The following is a 20604-nucleotide window of genomic DNA, read 5'->3' as shown; positions in this document are numbered from 1 at the left end:
CTGAAATCTGCTGACCCCTTTTTGGGTCCAAGGACCCCCATTTGAAAACCTTTGGTGGAGCAGAGCCCGGAATCGCAACAGAGGCTCGAGTTCATCCTTCCATTGACAGTCAGTACAATATATTCCTGATCTTGCTGCTTAGATTCCACCTCCATCCTTTAGGTCTCCCTCTGCCGTGCATCTCAATGGGCTGTCCCTCCTTGGCAGGACCCCTGGATTCTTTGCTTCCTTTTAAACTGCTTCCCAATATTGAAAGAACAGTACTTTGTGTTTCTGATCATACTTTGTTAGGCTTTGGTTTGCAAGCGGGTTCCCCGGTGGAGTGTCCTTTTACCTGATTGCACCTGCTCTCCCTGTCAGTGTCAGCCGTGGCTCAGTGGGCAGCACCCTCGCCTCTGAGTCAGAAGGTTGTGGGTTCAAGACCCACTCCGGGGACTTGAGCACATAAAGCTAGGCTGACACTCCCAGTGCAGTGCTGAGGGAGTGCTGCACTGTCAGAGGTGCCGTCTTTCGGATGAGACGTTAAACCGAGGCCTCATTTGCTCCCTCAGGTGGACGTAAAAGATCCCACGGCACTATATCGAAGAATAGCCAGGGGAGTTCTCCCCAGTGTCCTGGGCCAATATTTATCCCTCAATCAACATCACTAAAACAGATTATCTGGTCATTATTACATTGCTGTTTGTGGGAGCTTGCTGTGTGTAAATTGGCTGCCGCGTTTCCCACATTACAACAGTGACTACACTTCATTGGCTGTAAAGCGCTTTGAGACGTTCGGTGGTCGTAAAAGGCGCTATATAAATGTAAGTGTTTCTATCATATGAAGTGTGTTTAGCATGTGATTTATAGCATGGCCATGACCATGGCTGCACGTTGCGGAGGTAGTGGTTTATATTTGCCACCAGCGGCAATGCTGCCTCCAGAGGAGACCATAAACACCCGTTCCCATGGCGGCAGCACGAGAGACGGTGCCGGGAGTCGTACTGTGCGCTGCCCTGTGGTGCTGCCTTAGCTTCTTCCCATGTTCTCGTATCTGATTGTCGTTGTCGGCTCTTGGTTCCTACAGGAAGTCCTAGACATTAGCCGTGAGCTGCTAGCTGAACTGGGGCAGCATAATGACTGTGAAATCGAGGAGAAGAAATCCAAGCTGGAGCAGCTGAAGACTGTGTTGGAAATGTAAGTGCTCCAAGCAGAAACATTTGGAGGTTACTGAGATTTATCAGTGTTAATATATTTAGGGCCAGTGTCTTTTTTTTAAATGCTGGTAACTCTTGAGGTTACTCTTGGCTAGTTTTGGGCTGGAACGAGGTTTGTGATGTTTACTGGGATCCCATGAAGACGTTGCCTCCTTCAGCTACCACCCAAACCCCTCCGGTTGCTACTGCTGGAGTTGGTGGCCCAGTGTTTGCCCGTCACTGCTCTGCCCTATCTCGCTCTTTCACAGGGCTGACTGACTTGCTGTGCATTACCAGCAGTGTCTGTTTTTTAATTTGAGTTCCGTCGTTCGTAAGTTTTTTTTTTTTTAATTTCTTCATTTCAATGTATGTTATGTTTTTTTACAGGTATGGCCATTTCTCTGGAATAAACAGGAAGGTACAGATGACATATTTGCCTCACGGACAACCCAAAACATCCAGTGAAGAAGAAGGTATGGAGTTAATAGTTAGATACGTCCACCTGAGAGGGCAGACTTGGTTTACCATTTCATCTGAAAGACGGCACCTCCAACAATGCAGCACTCCCTCAGTACTGCGCTGGGAGTGTCAGCCTGGATTATGTGCTCGAGTCACTGGAGTGGGACTTGAATCTGTGACCTTTTAACTCGGTAACTGGCCTACAGTATCTCACTCAAGGGGCCGTTATTCAAGCGTGAGCCCAGATAATGAGTATCAGCAAACCCTTCAACCCTGGGGAAGATAACGTAGCCAAGCCGGCCCTATCCGTGATCAAAATCCACGTCCACGCACCTCCCAGCAGTGTGGGTCACCAGATAGTGATCTGGAGCAAGAACTCTGAATGATTCCCCTCCCCTCCCCCAGCCCACGAATGCTGAGGCCAATTGCAGCACTCTAACTCGTTTAGTTAACTGTTCCCCATACTAGTTTAGTTAACACCGCACAGGCCAGAGATCAAACCAACGATCTTCTGGTTTGTATGGCTCGTTTATACGCTGCCTTTACCAACTGGGGGCGAAAACTTCTTATCTGCCACTGCTTACAGCAAATGTTGTAATGTACTAAAAATAAATACTGTTGAGTGGAAGTGCCGGCTTGATGCCCGTGACTTGGTTGTTTTCCAGATTCAAGGAGGGAAGATCCGTCACTTCTTCTGGTGTTGAAATGGGGAGGGGAGCTGACTCCAGCGGGCAGGGTACAAGCAGAGGAGCTTGGACGAGCATTCAGATGCATGTACCCTGGGGGCCAAGGTAGGTGCATTTTAGTGCAGCAGTAGATTTGGAAAGTGCAGGATAAAGTGCGTCACGCCGTTTACTAAATTTGCTGGAGGATTTTCTAATGTTGAAGTGTTGTCTCCTTTTGCTGTGATTCTGACTGAAGCTAGCAGCTTTCAAACTGGGATTCCTGGGTCCCATGAAGCTGAGATTGATAGATTTTTGGAATCTAAGGGAATCACGGGATATGGAGATCGGGTGGGAGAGTGGAGTTGAGGTCAAAGATCAGCCGTGATCTTACTGAATGGCGGAGCAGGCTCGAGGGGCCGAATGGCCGATTCCTGCTCCTATTTCTTCTGTCTTGTGCCTGTATTTTCGACAGGTTGACATTTCAAACATGATATTTCTGTTAATGGTAATACTGTGACTACCTTTGGATCACGAACCACATGCTTTGGAAGCCTTCGGCTGAGGGATCCATGGTAGGCTTTGAATATTTACAGGGTGTCCCTCGCACAAAGTTTGAAAACCACTGACTGAAACCTTCCGCTGATGGTAACTCGGGCACATTGGTGACGCTCCCTGCATAGCTTTGGCACCACAGGAGAGTGACGCATTTCACTCTCCCAGAATACAGTTATACACAAAGCTCTGGGACATGATCAAAACTCCCCAGTTACTGACACAGCTGGAAATGCAGTAGCATCTGTAACATTACTGGTACTCCACAGGATTAGCCTCCAGAGTTCTCTGTTTTACTGGATGCTGTAGCTGGGTTGGAGCGAATGTGGCTGACTGTGTGACTTCTTCTATTCCAAGTGGGAACCGATGATCAGCACAGACCTAATTTTAATATTTTCAGCTCTTGACATTGTCACAAAACTAGGAAGTCTTGCTACAATTGTACAGGGCTTTGGTGAGACCACACCTGGAGTACTGTGCACAGTTTTGGTCTCCTTATCTAAGGAAGGATATACTTGCCTTGGAGGCGGTGCAACGAAGGTTCACTAGATTGATCCCTGGGATGCGAGGGCTGTCCTATGATGAGAGATTATGTAGAATGGGCCGATACTCTCTGGAGTTTAGAAGAATGAGAGGTGATCTCATTGAAACATACAAGATTATGAGGGGGATTGACAGGGTAGATGCTGAGAGGTTGTTTCCCCTGGCTGGAGTGTCTAGAACTAGGGGGCACAGTCTCAGGATAAGGGGTGGGCCATTTAAGACCGAGGTGAGGAGGAATTTCTTCACTCAGACGGTTGTGAATCTTTGGAATTCTCAGTCCCAGAGAGCTGTGGATGCTGAGTCTTTGAGAATATTCAAGGCTGAGATCGATAGATTTTTGGACTCTAGGGGAATCGAGGGATATGGAGATCGGGCGAGAAAGTGGTGTTGAGGTCGATGATCAGCCATGATCTTATTGAATGGCAGAGCAGGCTCAAGGGGCCGTATGGCCTACTCCTGCTCTTATTTCTTATGTTCTTAAACTGTTTCCACAGAGGCTGTATTTAATTTTAAAGCGCACGGTTAATGTAAGGCGAACCTGACTCCTGTTTCCAGTGTTAGTGAGGGCCAGGAGCTGCTACAGTTCCAATCCCTGGGCTACTCCGCAATCTGCTACACCAGAATTGTTCACTGCGGGAAACATATTTAAGTGTGGGAGCAAGATGCACTACAATTAGCCTTGATGCCCCTGGGCACGGGAGGAAATAAATCTACTAGGGTTCTTGCCCCTGGATGCTATTCAGTAACCTCTGCTGGAATGATGCGCTGGGTGTTATAATAGGGCTCAGCTGTGCTGCCTCTACAGTTGAACAGCTTGCATAACGAACGGCTGCTTGGGTGAGATAGTGGACAGCAACCACAGCCATGGAATTGCACCCTAACAGGAGTAGTTGCCTTCAGGAGAGAGGGGGGGTGGTGATTGGGTGGGGTGGTAAATCAATCCAGCTTTCGGATTGCTCCTCTGCTAGTGACTAATAATCAGACACAATGTATGGTTCCTTAACTTGTAGGTTATGACGAAAATGACTTGAGTTTCGATTGGGTCTTGTACTTGAGTCAATTGGTTTAGCAGGAATGTAAATAGTGTGGGGTATTACTGCATAATTAAATAGCACTTCAGAATATAGCCAGAGTATAAATGGAACTTTCTTCACTGCAACCAGCAAATATCTCCAGCTGTGGCTTGGCCTCCTATCCCTGAACAGTCACCTCGGGCACGCCCAACGCTCCACCCTCTGCCCCTTCTCTTTCTCACCTACATGCTGCCCCTGGGTGGCATCATCCAACGGCATGGGGTAAGCTATCTTATGTATGCTGATGGCACTCAACTCCACATCTCTGCTAACGTCTCTGGTTCCATGACTATTGCTGAGTCTCCGGCTGCTTGTCCAACATGTATGAACAAGCACTTTCACCAATTTAAGACTGCATGGTTGAAGCTATCCTAGTTGGCGTCTGGTAAAACTCCACATCTAGTCCCTGACTCCATCCCCTTCCCTGCCTACTCACTCGGGTTGAACTCAGCAATGCGCAACCTTGATGTCCTGTTTGACCAAGCTGAACTTCAACCCCATATTCTAGCCACCACCAAGACCATCTATTCCACCTCTGCAACATCATCCATCTCTGCCAGTACCTCATTTCACCACCACTGAAATCCTTATTCACGCCTTTGCCACCTCCTGGCTCGACTACTCCAACGCTCTCTTCACCAACCTCCAAAACTCCACCCATCCTAAACTATAACTCATCCATGACTTGCCCACGCACATCTGAGCACGCACCGTGTCCCACTCCCCTGTTGTCTCTATCCTCGGCAACTTCTTTTGGCTTCCAGTGCACAACGCATTGAATTAAAAATCCTTGTGCTCATCTACAAGTCCCTCCGTGGCCGGGTGTCCCTCCGTGGCCGGGTGTCCCTCCGTGGCCGGGTGTCCCTCCATGGTCTTTCTTTCCCCACCTACTTCTGCAGCCTCCTCAATCTGTACCTCCCAATGTGCCGCTTCCAGTTCTGGCCTCATTTTGTATCTCCCCTCTCTTTTAGTCGCAGAGCCTTCAACCGTCTTGGCCCTGCACTCACTTGGCCCCTCTGCCTTGTTACATCTCTCCTATCCTTTAAAAGCCTCTCCAAGACCTACCTCGTTGGACGTGCTTTCAGTCGCTTTCCCTAACTCTTTGACCACTATTCTGTGTCTGGTTTCACCTCTGTGAATTACTTTGGAACAATATGTTGAAGGTGCTGTATGTACTCGAGTTATTGTTGATTCACAATCTCTTTAGCTTGGGCATAATAATGTTAATTTATTTGTCTTTCCCTCCTACCTTTACATGAATATAGATGATAGCAGCACAGGTTTGAGCTGTGAATCTCCTATTGACATTGGTAAGGGATTGATTGACTGTCACCTGTCTGAGTGTGTGACGAATTAACCCTGTTTTCATCCCTCTCGCATGTCCAGCCCTGGGACTGATTTAATCCGTACACCATTCTAACACTTGGTTACAGCAGACATGCAACAAACTAATTGTCAGAGTGATTTGCAAAAGGAGTGAGCCTTCTATTGTTCTAACAGTATCAATGATCTGGAATCAGTAATATGCTTACCCAGACTGCACTACAAGTTCCCAAATCCTGTTCACTTTGATTTGGTAACGTGTCCATCGCACATGGCACTGCTGTTCCCACCGGTACACAACAATCCGGAGAAACATAGGAACAGGATGTTTTTTATTAACTTGTATTGAATCCACTAAGTACCTCCCCTTGACTTAACTTCAGGTTCCCTTGTACTGGTGTTATTTTGTCCTCTTCCTCCACAGATACAAACTCCTTCTTTAACAAGTCTCGCCTGCATCTATCTTTACTGGGTCTACTTTCCCCTTTACAACTCTCTTTCTCTTAATATATTTATAAAAGCTTTTGCTGTTAGCTTTGATATCTCTTGCAAGTTTTTTCATATTCCTGTTTTGCATCTCTTATTTTCTCTGTATCCCTTTGTTGCTTTTTATAGTTCCCCCAGTCCGCTGGATTTCCACTTTTCCTTGTAATTGTGTAAGCCTTTTCTTTTAGCTTGACGCTGTCTCTTACCTCATTTGTTGACTATGGTTGTTTAACTACAGGAAACTTTCTGGTATCCGGCACTGACGGGACCGAGCTGGTGCTGGTCGAGCAACACTGCCGGAGAAACCAGCACTAATGTTAAAACATACGGAGCTTCTGAGCTCCGTATCTAGCAACAAACCCTGTTGCTTAGCAACAGCTTCAAAAACAGTCGGCGCAGCTTGCAAGCGTCTCTGTAGATAAGCAACAGCTTCAGCTAGACGCTTGCAGAGCCAGGAATGGAGAAAAAAAGCAACGAAAAGTAAAAAAAAGTTATCTGAACTGACTCCTGAATTTTGCCGGTGGATAGAGCATTCCGGAGATTTAACCTCCGTTTAAACGAAAGTTTCCTGTACACAAGTGGAGCTTTTGCCTTTTAAGTGTCTATACTGGTCTTGTATCGTACCAAATACTTCCCACTGTTTGCCTGTAGGTTTACTCAATTACAGTTCAGCCCTCCCCTTGGACATTGTGGTGTTAAAGGGATGCTGCTGCACCTTAATAGAATAGTACCCTCTGCATTACATGGTTCAAAACTTCTGACCTTCTAAAACAGTACATTACCTTGAGGAACCCCACCAGAGATCCATCAGTAAAGAATTAAGCTGGAAACATTATTGATTTGTTTGTAATCTTTCTTCAGTGCAACATTTTCCATACCTTGATGAAGTAAATCCAGATTGTTGATGCAAAGGTTCTCCAAGGGTGCAGTCCCTTTAACACGTTGATATGGTTAATGTCATAATATTATTGTGGGATGACCCCCATATTCCCTAGCTGTACATAATGATGGATTTCCTAGGTTGCTTTCCCCATTATCTGCATTTAGCAGATCTCGCTCATTCCCATTCTGAACAATTGGTCTTCAACTTTGGTTCTTGCTCTTTCTGCATCCTTCGTTATTTCACAAAACCAATATTTTAACAAATATTCTTCCACTTCAAAAGTGTATGATGTGGAGCTGCAGACACTGTACTAAATGGTGCTGGACTTTTACAGAGACTGATGGCTGTGACAGTCTGCACTAAAATAAAGTGTCGTACTGGAGGAAATTGTTGTTGGCAACAGCCAGTGCTGTCCCTGCCTCTGAAAAGCCTCAAAAGGTTTTGGTACTGACCAGAGTCCAACGCCAGTACCTCCCTGTCTGCCCACCCTGCCCCAGACTGCACTGTGTCAGAGCAAGATTCCCCCTGGCAGCTAAACGCTCAGGACTGTTTTTAGGATCTGGAGATTGCCCCAAGTTTAGCCCGGGAACCTTTCTAACGCTGTTCAAATTGGGTTCACTTCCCAACTCTTCTCCCCTAGAGACTGGCAGCACCCAAGGAAGTGGCTCCTCTGCTCCCACGGAAGTGTGCTATTATTTCCTCCCCCCTCTTCTCATTGACTGATTCTCTCCAATTCCACTGCAGTAGCAGATGAAGAATAGGAGCCTCCTCTGGCCCTGGTTTATGGTCCGAGCAGCTGCCTCAGTGGTGACACTCTGGCGGTTGGTAGGAGTTGTCGCAATTCTCGTTCTCGCAGCTTTGATGATGCAGGCGGAAGAGCTCATGTTTATCTCTTACAAAAAGGTCTCTTACAAACCCTGGGGGAGCAATAAAAAGGAGAGGGAGGATATAACAAGACAATGGACGGCAGTTTATATCAATGAATGAACTGAGTTTTACAGTTCAGTGAGCAATGGTTTATGTGAGCTGGGTTGATAGCAGCCTGTAGTAAGGATGACATGAAAAGCTAATGCAGTCATCACAGGGTATTCCTCGGTATTAAGTGGTAATATCGGGATAGCTCACCCCCTAGCTAATAAACTCATCCCTATTCAATTCTTAGATTTTAAATATCCAGTTAATAACCAAAATACCATATATTCCCTGGCATTAAAACAATAGCCCAATAGAAACTAGGAGACAGTGGCAAGGAAAGACCAGAGAAACTTTCTATCTTTTTCCTCTATATATGTTGGCCTTGTGCAGATTCACAGGGCCAGAGGGGTTAAATTACGAGGACAGGTTGCATAGGCTCGGCTTGTATTCCGTTGTGTATCGAAGATTAAGAGGTGATCTAATTGAGGTGTTTAAGATGATTGAAGGAGTTGCTGGGTTAGATAGAGAGAAACTATTTCCTCAGGTGGGCAAGGGGTCATCACCTTAAAATTAGAGCTAGGCTGTCCGGGGATGATGTCGAGAAGCAATTCCTCACACAAAGGGTAGTGGAAATCTGGAACTCCCAAAAGCTGTTGAGGGTGGGGAAAATTTCAAAACTGAGATCGGTAGGTTTTTGTTAGGCAAGGTTACGGAACCAAGGCGGGCAAATGGAGTTACGCTACAGATCAACCATGATCAAATTGAATGGCGGACCAGGCTCGAGGGGATTAATGGGCCTACTCCAATTCCTATGTTCCAACTGGTCGATTTAAACACCGAGTGAAGTGGTCTCTCGTGTTTCCTTTTTCCCCCCCCAGGGGATTATGCTGGCTTTCCTGGTTGTGGCCTGCTTCGTCTACACAGCACCTACAGGCATGACCTGAAGATCTACGCGTCTGATGAAGGCAGAGTGCAGATGACTGCAGCAGCCTTTGCCAAGGTACGTGAGAGAAAGGTTGTCTTTGTGCGCCTGCCAGTCACCCAAGTTGCAGTCATTTTCATTAAAAGGTGAGCAATCGAGACCAAGCTTTCTACTGGAGGGTATCAGACTGGTGCAGTGAGGGTTGCAGCTCTGAGCTTAATCCTGACAAAGGAGTGCTTGATGCCAACATTGAGCATATGAAATGGGGATGTGTTACATTTCCTAGTACCGACATTCCTAATACCGAACCCATCCTCTGTCTGTGTGCATTGTTGCAGGGGCTCCTAGCACTAGAGGGGGAGCTGACTCCAATTCTTGTGCAGATGGTGAAAAGTGCCAACATGAATGGTCTTCTGGACAGCAACAGCAACTCCCTCAGCAGCTGTCAGCACCGCGTCAAAGCAAGGCTTCACGAGATCATGCAGAAGGATCAGGCATTCACAGAGGAGGACTACACCAAGGTAACTGAGGAGGCGTGGCCTGTGTGCCTGGATCCACTGTGGGTCAGGAAAACATAGGGGGCGAGTCAGCGCACCTACAAGTCTAATTGTAAGAACTCCGCAATAGGAAAGTCAGAACTGCTGGCATCAGAGATAGTCGTGCACATGCTTGTTGGCACCACACGGCTGTGCTTTAGGATGCTGTGAGCTTGTTTCCTGTACTTACTTTCTCTAATTACATATTTCTTACATAGACTTCCACCTCCCTACACCCTCAAATCTCATCACACTGCCTCATACTCTAACATTCTTTCCTGGGACTTCAATAATATTAAACTCCTCACATCCATTCTCCCCAATCTTTGCGTCATCTCATTACAACCTCTTGACTTGCCTTCACTCCTCCTACCGTTATCGGGCTCGATAGCATCCTGCACTATGGGCCTTTGCCAGGTTTCTCTATAAAGACAAAGGGGGAAAAATTCAGTTGTTTGCGCCTCCCGTTAGTGCCTTAAGAGGGCGCTAATGGGGCGCAAAGCAACTAGCGCCCGGGCGCGGCGATGTTTGTGCCGCTCGCGAAATTAACTAGACATTTTGTGGTGGCGCTAAACACTACCGCCACGATCTCCTGCGCCGGCAGATTGTGCCGTCAGTCGAGTGCGCAATGCCCTGGTAGCGCCCCGGACCGGATATTGAGTGGCGCCCCCTGCCTTACCGCCTGCCGCTAGCAACGACAGGTTGAGGGGAGCGTTTTGCTGTCAGAAAGGGACTGGGGGAGCGCTATTTAAAGGCCACCGCTTCCTGCCTTTTTTTGTCGGTGACATTTTTGCATCACGCATTCTGAGAGAGAGAGAGAGAGACTTCTGGAGAGATTCAACGCTGTGTGAAGGAGTTTTGAGTAGTGAGCAGCACTTTGCAGGTTTATTTTGATTTGCCCTTCCTTGCTTGGCCAGCGCTCTGAGGTAGCGTCTCGCTCCTCAGCCTTTGCGCCTTAAGACAGGTGTGAAACGCCTGATTTCGCGCTCCAATCACCTCCAGGGGCGATAAAAGCCAAACTTACTGTCGGAGGCGATAATTAGCGCCAGGCGCTAAACTTTGCGCACGGCCGATAACGGCGCCCTAAATGGGGCGATACCGAATTTTTCCCCCAATGGCTGGTAGGGAAATGTGGGTGGAAGTGAATCACAGTCACACTACCTTCCAATTGTTGCTGGGAATAAAAGCGACAGGAATGACATATTCAAAGTTTTGAGCACTGTCTGTCTGTCTTGAGTCTTTATATAAATCAGCAGATCTCCTGTGGCATTGGTCATGTTACGTGAAATGATGCACTGTTTTATAAGGACAGGAGTATTAAAATGCACAATGTTCTGTTGCTGAGGTAGAGTTGTATCTCTTTAAGGCCATACAGTCTAATTGTTGTTAAGTAAACAAAGCCTCAGGTCAGTCAGAGGTGAATTGTTTGGTGAGGGAGCTGTGCCCATTTGGAAATCCAAGTTTCGGACAATAGGACAGAAGCATGCGGCACTAAATGTGACTTCCTTTCTTTGTCTTTTATTAACAATGTTTGCACCTGGTCTATTTTCATCCTTTGTTTGCAGCTGGCTCCCACTGGCAGTGCTTCTCTGATTAACTCCATGAAGTTAATTCAAAACCCCGTCAATACCTGTGATCGAGTTTACTCCTTGGTCCAGAGTCTGACCTCCCAGATTAAGAAGAGATTAGAACACCCCAAATCAGCAGGTAAATGTATTTTTACTTTTTTTTTTGCGAGCGGAAAGTTAAAAAAGAAAGACTTGCATTTATAAAGCGCCTTTCACGACCACCGGACGTCCCAAAGCGCTTTACAGCCAATTAAGTACTTTTTGACTGTAGCCACTGTTGCAATGTAGGAAACACGGCAGCCAATTTGCACACAGCAAGCTCCCACAAATAGCAATGAGATAATGACCAGATAATCTGTTTTTATTATGTTGGTTGAGGGATAAATATTGGCCAGAACACTGAGGATAACGCCCCTGCTCCTCTTCGAAATTGTGCCATGGGATCTTTTACATCCACCTGAGAGAGCAGACGGGGCCTCGGTTTAACGTCTCATCCGAAAGACGGCACTTCCGACAGTGCAGCGCTCCCTCAGTACTGCCCCTCCGACAGTGCGGCGCTCCCTCGGTACTGCCCCTCCGACAGTGCAGCGCTCCCTCAGCACTGCCCCTCCGACAGTGCGGCGCTCCCTCAGCACTGCCCCTCCGACAGTGCGGCGCTCCCTCAGCACTGCCCCTCCGACAGTGCGGCGCTCCCTCAGCACTGCCCCTCCGACAGTGCGGCGCTCCCTCAGCACTGCCCCTCCGACAGTGCGGCGCTCCCTCAGCACTGCCCCTCCGACAGTGCGGCGCTCCCTCAGCACTGCCCCTCCGACAGTGCGGCGCTCCCTCAGCACTGCCCCTCCGACAGTGCGGCGCTCCCTCAGCACTGCCCCTCCGACAGTGCGGCGCTCCCTCAGCACCGCCCCTCCGACAGTGCGGCGCTCCCTCAGCACCGCCCCTCCGACAGTGCGGCGCTCCCTCAGCACCGCCCCTCCGACAGTGCGGCGCTCCCTCAGCACTGCCCCTCCGACAGTGCGGCGCCCCCTCAGCACTGCACTGGAGTGTCGGCCTGGATTTTTGTGCTCAGGTCTCCAGAGTGGGACCTGAACCCACGACCTTCTGACTTGGAGGCGAGAGTGCTACCCACTGAGTTGTGGAAATGAAGGACGATAAACAGGCTCAGAGTTCTAACGAAGAATTCCAGTTGAAACATGTTGTTTCCTTTGGAATAAAAACAGAAAATGCTGGAAATACTCTGGCAGGTCAGGCAGCATCTGTGGAGAGGGCAACAAGAGAAGGTGATCGACGTGAAACGTTAACTCTGTTTCTCCCTCCACCTGTGTATTTCCAAAATGTTGTGATTTTATTTCCGATTCCCACCATTTGCAGTTGTATTTTTATTTCTTATTTGCACTGATTATATTATCGGAGCTTGGTGGCATTTCTGCACCTGATGCGAGGGAGCCGGATTAACATCAGCAGAGATACTGTCATTAAGCTTGAGGTGCTCCATATAATTAGCCTCACTCGCACTGTCTGGTTCACTAATTCCTTCAGCCACTCATCAGTGCTCCCAGAACTGTTCAAACAAAATTAGACATTCTATTTTAAATTGAACAGTTACATTCTGATGAATGTGCTTGTTCAGTTAGAGTAGGGTTACCATAGTACAAGGGTACCACGATACTGTAAAACACGAGTACTTGCACAGCCTGTGAATAATGCACGCAAATACATTTCATGCAATCACTCCTTGTGGGTTAACCTTCCAACCCCCTGAATCTACCTTTCTCCATTTGCCAGTGCAGTCACTCCTTGATGTTAGTTAACTCCTGCTCTGTTCAGAGGCAGTTTAAAGGGCTCCTGTTTGACATCAAAGTTCAAAAGGTTTAAACAGTGCCAATGAGTGGAATTTCGAACACCAACTTCCTCCATGGACACGCAGCTGGAGAGAGAAACATCATCCAAACTCAGGTGGGCATAGAGCGGCACAAAATCAGGACTCGAGCAGGTGCAGAGAGACACAGAATCAGGACTCGAGCAGGTGCAGAGAGAGACAGAATCAGGACTCGAGCAGGTGTAGAGAGGGACAGAATCAGGACTCGAGCAGGTGTAGAGAGAGACAGAATCAGGACTCGAGCAGGTGTAGAGAGGGACAGAATCAGGACTCGAGCAGGTGTAGAGAGAGACAGAATCAGGACTCGAGCAGGTGTAGAGAGAGACAGAATCAGGACTCGAGCAGGTGTAGAGAGGGACAGAATCAGGACTCGAGCAGGTGTAGAGAGAGACAGAATCAGGACTCGAGCAGGTGTAGAGAGGGACAGAATCAGGACTCGAGCAGGTGTAGAGAGAGACAGAATCAGGACTCGAGCAGGTGTAGAGAGGGACAGAATCAGGACTCGAGCAGGTGTAGAGAGAGACAGAATCAGGACTCGAGCAGGTGCAGAGAGAGACAGAATCAGGACTCGAGCAGGTGTAGAGAGAGACAGAATCAGGACTCGAGCAGGTGTAGAGAGAGACAGAATCAGGACTCGAGCAGGTGCAGAGAGAGACAGAATCAGGACTCGAGCAGGTGTAGAGAGACAGAATCAGGACTCGAGCAGGTGTAGAGAGGGACAGAATCAGGACTCGAGCAGGTGTAGAGAGAGACAGAATCAGGACTCGAGCAGGTGTAGAGAGGGACAGAATCAGGACTCGAGCAGGTGTAGAGAGAGACAGAATCAGGACTCGAGCAGGTGTAGAGAGAGACAGAATCAGGACTCGAGCAGGTGTAGAGAGGGACAGAATCAGGACTCGAGCAGGTGTAGAGAGAGACAGAATCAGGACTCGAGCAGGTGTAGAGAGAGACAGAATCAGGACTCGAGCAGGTGTAGAGAGACACAGAATCAGGACTCGAGCAGGTGTAGAGAGGGACAGAATCAGGACTCGAGCAGGTGTAGAGAGAGACAGAATCAGGACTCGAGCAGGTGTAGAGAGAGACAGAATCAGGACTCGAGCAGGTGTAGAGAGGGACAGAATCAGGACTCGAGCAGGTGTAGAGAGAGACAGAATCAGGACTCGAGCAGGTGTAGAGAGGGACAGAATCAGGACTCGAGCAGGTGTAGAGAGGGACAGAATCAGGACTCGAGCAGGTGTAGAGAGAGACAGAATCAGGACTCGAGCAGGTGTAGAGAGAGACAGAATCAGGACTCGAGCAGGTGTAGAGAGAGACAGAATCAGGACTCGAGCAGGTGTAGAGAGAGACAGAATCAGGACTCGAGCAGGTGTAGAGAGAGACAGAATCAGGACTCGAGCAGGTGTAGAGAGGGACAGAATCAGGACTCGAGCAGGTGTAGAGAGACACAGAATCAGGACTCGAGCAGGTGTAGAGAGAGACAGAATCAGGACTCGAGCAGGTGTAGAGAGGGACAGAATCAGGACTCGAGCAGGTGTAGAGAGAGACAGAATCAGGACTCGAGCAGGTGTAGAGAGAGACAGAATCAGGACTCGAGCAGGTGTAGAGAGACACAGAATCAGGACTCGAGCAGGTGTAGAGAGAGACAGAATCAGGACTCGAGCAGGTGTAGAGAGGGACAGAATCAGGACTCGAGCAGGTGTAGAGAGAGACAGAATCAGGACTCGAGCAGGTGTAGAGAGAGACAGAATCAGGACTCGAGCAGGTGTAGAGAGACACAGAATCAGGACTCGAGCAGGTGTAGAGAGGGACAGAATCAGGACTGGAGCAGGTGTAGAGAGCGACAGAATCAGGACTCGAGCAGGTGTAGAGAGCGACAGAATCAGGACTCGAGCAGGTGTAGAGAGCGACAGAATCAGGACTCGAGCAGGTGTAGAGAGAGACAGAATCAGGACTCGAGCAGGTGTAGAGAGCGACAGAATCAGGACTCGAGCAGGTGTAGAGAGAGACAGAATCAGGACTCGAGCAGGTGTAGAGAGGGACAGAATCAGGACTCGAGCAGGTGTAGAGAGGGACAGAATCAGGACTCGAGCAGGTGTAGAGAGGGACAGAATCAGGACTCGAGCAGGTGTAGAGAGGGACAGAATCAGGACTCGAGCAGGTGTAGAGAGGGACAGAATCAGGACTCGAGCAGGTGTAGAGAGGGACAGAATCAGGACTCGAGCAGGTGTGGAGAGCGACAGAATCAGGACTCGAGCAGGTGTAGAGAGGGACAGAATCAGGACTCGAGCAGGTGCGGAGAGGGACAGAATCAGGACTCGAGCAGGTGTGGAGAGGGACAGAATCAGGACTCGAGCAGGTGTAGAGAGCGACAGAATCAGGACTCGAGCAGGTGTAGAGAGGGACAGAATCAGGACTGGAGCAGGTGTAGAGAGCGACAGAATCAGGACTCGAGCAGGTGTAGAGAGAGACAGAATCAGGACTCGAGCAGGTGTAGAGAGGGACAGAATCAGGACTCGAGCAGGTGTAGAGAGGGACAGAATCAGGACTCGAGCAGGTGTAGAGAGGGACAGAATCAGGACTCGAGCAGGTGCGGAGAGGGACAGAATCAGGACTCGAGCAGGTGTAGAGAGGGACAGAATCAGGACTCGAGCAGGTGCGGAGAGGGACAGAATCAGGACTCGAGCAGGTGTGGAGAGGGACAGAATCAGGACTCGAGCAGGTGTAGAGAGACACAGAATCAGGACTCGAGCAGGTGTAGAGAGAGACAGAATCAGGACTCGAGCAGGTGTAGAGAGAGACAGAATCAGGACTCGAGCAGGTGTAGAGAGACACAGAATCAGGACTCGAGCAGGTGTAGAGAGGGACAGAATCAGGACTCGAGCAGGTGTAGAGAGAGACAGAATCAGGACTCGAGCAGGTGCAGAGAGGGACAGAATCAGGACTCGAGCAGGTGTAGAGAGGGACAGAATCAGGACACAAGGAGGCCGAGCGAGAGACGATGGTTTCCTTTCTTGTAACGTATCCCATAGCACATTGGAGAGTATTTCTGCCTAACCAAGTAATGTCTGCAGTAAGTATTTTCTTGTGAAGACAGTCGCCAGTGCTAATGTCGCAAATGTATTGGAGTTTGTTCTTTTTATCTCTACTCTTAAAAGGGGAGCTGTCGGATATTCTTTTTCATAAGTGCACTTTTTCATTCCCTCGTGATGTAACTTTGCCTTGAGGTCTTTCTAGATTTTAGCCTGTGGAATCCAAAAGACAACTTGTTTAACGCGGCGGTTCTTGTCGATTGCAGACCTTCAGCTGTACCACAGTGAGACCCTGGAGCTGATGCTGCAACGCTGGTCAAAGCTGGAGAGAGATTTCAGGATGAAGAGTGGCCGCTATGACATCAGTAAAATCCCGGATATCTACGATTGTATTAAGTACGACGTGCAGCACAACAGCGCCTTGAAACTCGAGGACACCTTGGAACTCTTCAAGCTCTCCAAAGCCCTTGCGGACATCATTATCCCTCAGGTAGGGAATGAATTGGACAAAACGGTGCATGCTCAAGTATCAGACATGCTTGGTAGAGGGTGACGTAAGAAAACTACTAGGCACTTGGTCTAAGCGTTAAACAAAGCTTTAATCAACTGTTTTACAGCATGGAGTCTAGTTGTGTCCTTCACTAGTTCCTGTTAAATGTCCTGCGCAAGCTGGGCCCGTGCCCGAGTATTTATACTCTCCCTGGACAGCGCCACCCGCAGGCCACTCAGTATTATTTCATAAGTCTTTCTTTCATGAATGACAAGATTCATGTCAGAGGGATGATGTCCCATGTCTTGCAGTAGTCCGTACACGGTCTTAGTAGCGGCACTTTTGTCAAATTTTGTTTGATAAAGCTCCTGTGAAGCACCTACGTTAAAGGCGCTATATAAATAGAAATGAAAAGATCTGTTAATACTCACCAGCTAGCCCTGCACACAAAATAAATGGGCCGTATGGTGAGCTACCAAAGGGCAGCTGGCATTTGTGGAATTCGACCTCAGCAACGGTTAGTGCATTCATAAGGGGAGCGCAGAAAATTGGGATCATTCAAAAGCAATTTGTTTGCCAGCCACATTCAAACCCATTATTCATAATCCCCATAATGTAAATAGCATAGGTGCATTTAAGGGGAAGCTAGATAAGTACACGAGGGAGAAAGGAATAGGAGGTTATACTGACTGGGTGAGATGATGAGTGGGTGAGAGGAGGCTGGTGTGGAGCATAAACGCCGGCATGGACCCATTGGGCTGAATGGCCTGTTTCTGTGCTGTAAAGGTCTATGTAAGTTGTTGTTGCTGTTGCTCTCTGCCAGTGCAAGTAATGCACACACTGTATTCCTAGCCTAACTGCATGGGTTTGCAAGTATTGCATGTACAGGACCAGTCCACTGGAGGAAATCCTCTTTTCTGGTTCCGTACAGTCCTTTTGTTCCGAAGGACATTCCGACGTGTATGGGAGAGGGGCTTGAATACGCCTGGTGATGTCATGGGTAACTGCAGTCTTCTGGAGCTTATTTAATGAGTTTTTTTGAATTATTTGTTCTTGGAATGTGGGCAACACTGGCAACGCAGCATTTTTAGGAGTCCCAGGTAGGCCAGACCGGGTAAGGACGGCAGGTTCCCTTCCCTGAAGGGCATTAGTGAACCAGTTGGATTTCTGTGACAGTCTGGCATTTTTTCTGATGCCAGTCGAGCAGCCTTTTTTCAACCCTCTCCAGTACTTTTATAACTAACAAATGAAAGTGTTCAAATAAAATGAAAAATAACACTTTTTTTTAACACCCCAATGAATTTTTTTCCCCCCAGGGTTGCTCACAGCAGTGTCCGTGAGATTAATCTGTCATTATCGGGGGGGGGGGCGCCCGGTCATTGCCAGGGGGGGCGCCCGGTCATTGCCAGGGGGCGGCAGGTCATTGCCGGGGGGTGAGCAGCTCTAACAAGGTCCCATGAACCGCAGACAAAGGAGCAAGGCATTAAACTGAGCTGTCATCAACTATTCAGGTGAATGTTAAAAGGTCCCATGGCACCATCCCAAGAGAGTTGGCAGTTTTTCTGGTTTGCTGGCCAACATTCATCCCTCAATCCGATCAACCAGCCGTGGCTCAGTGGGCAGCACCCTCGCCACCTGAGTCAGAAACTTGTGGGTTCAAGTCCCCACTCCAGAGACTTGAGCACAAAAATCTAGGCTGGCACTCCAGTGCAGTGCTGAGGAGTGCTGCACTGTCAGAGGTGCCGTCTTTCGGATGAGGCGTTAAACCGAGGCCCCGTCTGCTCTCTCAGGTGGATGTAAACGATCCCATGGCCACTATATCGAAGAAGAGCAGGGGAGTTCTAGATTTCTCCCCGGTGTCCTGGGCCAATATTTATCCCTCAATCAACATCACTGAAAACAGATTATCTGCTCATTATCACATTACTGTTTGTGGGAGCTTGCTGTGCGCAAATTGGCTGCCGCGTTTCCTACATTACAACAGTGATGACACTTCAAAAGTACTTTAAGAACATAAGAATTAGGAGCAGGAGTCGGCCACACGGCCCCTCGAGCCTGCTCCGCCACACGGCCCCTCGAGCCTGCTCCGCCACACGGCCCCTCGAGCCTGCTCCGCCATTCAATAAGATCAGGGCTGATCTTCACCTTCAACTCCACGTTCCAGCCCGATCCCCAGATCCCTTGATTCCCCTAGAGTCCAAAAATCTATCAATCTCAGCCGTGAATATACTCAACGTCTCGGCATACTTCATTGGCTGTAAAGCGCTTTTGGGACGTCCTGAGGTTGTGAAAGGCGCTGTAGAAATGCAAGTCTTTTCTTTCAGCTCCCCGCCCCGGCAAAAAGTCGATCAATTCTAACTTGACTATTCATGTAATTGCTGTTTAGTGGGACATTTCTGACTGCTGTGTTTGCCTACGTAAGTGACTGCACTCCAAAAGTAGTTCATCGTGCGAAGTGATTTGAGACACTTTAACGTGAAGAGGTGCTGTAAAAAAAAAAAAATATACAGGGTTCTTTATTAAGCAAGAACAGGCTTTTTTGATCCTCTCGTACAAAGCTGCAGTTATGCCGTGCATCCATTTGGTGGCACCAATAACTGCAGTTACCCAAAAGTGCTGCATTTTGCGACCATCTCCCTCCAGCATTTTGGTTCCAATCCCTTGGCTTCAGCCTCTGTTTGTCAATCCTAAACTTTGTCATTCAAATATGTTTTCATCAAACCGGAACGTTCCATGGATTGATGTAGCGCAACAACATGGCACATTTGAAGGTTACATTACACACACACACACACACCCCTGTGTTTTCCGTTCTGCATTCACTACACACACACTCTCTGGCTGTACTTTATATGAATGACTTAACTCGTTCACCTGCAAAAAAAAAAAAAAAAAAAAAGCCTTGCATTTATTGTATAGGACCCTGGTCACACCACACTTAGAGTACCGTGCACAGTTCTGGTCTCCGTACTATAAAAAGGACATAGAAACACTGGAGAAAGTGCAAAATCGTTTTACAAGGATGGTACACAAACTGAGAGATTGCAGCTGTCAGGAAAGGTTGAACATGTTGGGGTTTTTTGCTTCCGAAAAGAGAAGACTTAAATGTCTTTAAAATTAAGACAGGGTTGATGTGGAGAGGTTGTTTCCACTTGAGGGAGAATCCAAAACTAGGGGCCATAAATCCAAGATAGTTACTAATAAATCCAAGATAGTTACTAATAAATCCAAGATAGTTACTAATAAATCCAATAGGGAAATAAGGAGAAATGTCTTTACTCAGAGAGTGGTTAGAATGTGAACTCGCGACCAGAGGAAGTGGTCGAGGTGAATAGATTAGATGTTTTCAAAAGGAAACTAGTCGAGTACATGAGAGAAAAGGGAACCGAAAGATATGCTGAAAGGCTGAGCTGAGGCAGATGGAATGTGGAGCATAAACCCCAGCACAGACTCGTTGGGCCGAATGGCCTGTTTCTGTACTGTATATTCTATGGAATTTATGTGGCACTTTAGCAATCCTCTCCAACATCTCAATGCACTTTACATACAATTAATTATTTTGAATTCCATTGACTGCTGCCGTGTAGGTAAATTTGGCAGCTGCTTCACACACAGCAAGATCCCACAAATAGTGACAAGACGAATGACAAATTAGTTTGGTGCTGGCTGAGGAAAGAATAGCTGGGAAGCTTTCTGCTTTTCTGCGTGTGTGTGAACTGAACCAGTGGTACAGGCGCCTCTGTGTACCATCTCACCCGAAGGTCAGCCCCTCTGACAATGCAGCACTCCCTCAGCACTGTGCCAAAATGTCAGCCGAGATTATGTCCTGAAGTGAAGCTAAATATATGTCCTTCTGACTCCCAACAACTTTCATTTATCCAGCGCCTTTAACGTAGTAAAATGCCCCAAGGCGCTTCACAGGAGCGTAAATCAGACAAAATTTGACACTGAGCCACGTGAGGAAATACTAAGACAGCTTGGTCAAAGAGGTAGGTTTTAAGGAGCGTCTTAAAGGAGGAGAGCAGGATGGGGAGGTTTAAGGAGGGACTTCTAGAGCTTGGGTCTGTTAGATCCACTTCTAGAGCATGGTGCTACCACCGAGCCAAACC

At 48.1% G+C, this 20604-nt stretch overlaps 1 protein-coding gene across 12 annotated transcripts in view; it reads left to right on the top strand.

Moving 5' to 3' along the window:
* The window catches only part of ppip5k1a (diphosphoinositol pentakisphosphate kinase 1a), a 154055-nt gene that overhangs the window by 55268 nt on the left and 78183 nt on the right, over positions 1 to 20604 (top strand). For 9 of the 12 annotated variants that reach the window (XR_015074381.1, XM_085972417.1, XM_085972406.1 and 6 more), the window contains 8 exons: positions 1067 to 1176; positions 1563 to 1648; positions 2300 to 2425; positions 5733 to 5777; positions 8953 to 9074; positions 9335 to 9517; positions 11098 to 11239; positions 16272 to 16495. Coding sequence is in view for 11 of the 12 variants with exons in the window: in XM_085972417.1 (XP_085828543.1) it covers positions 1067 to 1176; positions 1563 to 1648; positions 2300 to 2425; positions 5733 to 5777; positions 8953 to 9074; positions 9335 to 9517; positions 11098 to 11239; positions 16272 to 16495 (1038 nt within the window). In the remaining variant the exon portion in view is untranslated. The remainder of the gene's footprint in view (positions 1 to 1066; positions 1177 to 1562; positions 1649 to 2299; positions 2426 to 5732; positions 5778 to 8952; positions 9075 to 9334; positions 9518 to 11097; positions 11240 to 16271; positions 16496 to 20604) is intronic. The other 3 variants (XM_085972411.1, XM_085972409.1, XM_085972415.1) reach the window with 1 other exon arrangement.

Source organism: Somniosus microcephalus, chromosome 32 (assembly GCF_052327205.1).
Source record: "Somniosus microcephalus isolate GS21.2 chromosome 32, FLI_Smic_1.0, whole genome shotgun sequence".
Classification (NCBI taxonomy): Eukaryota; Metazoa; Chordata; class Chondrichthyes; order Squaliformes; family Somniosidae; genus Somniosus; species Somniosus microcephalus.
The sequence above is the reverse complement of the archived record's forward strand: the minus strand, read 5'-3'. Positions and strand labels throughout refer to the sequence as shown.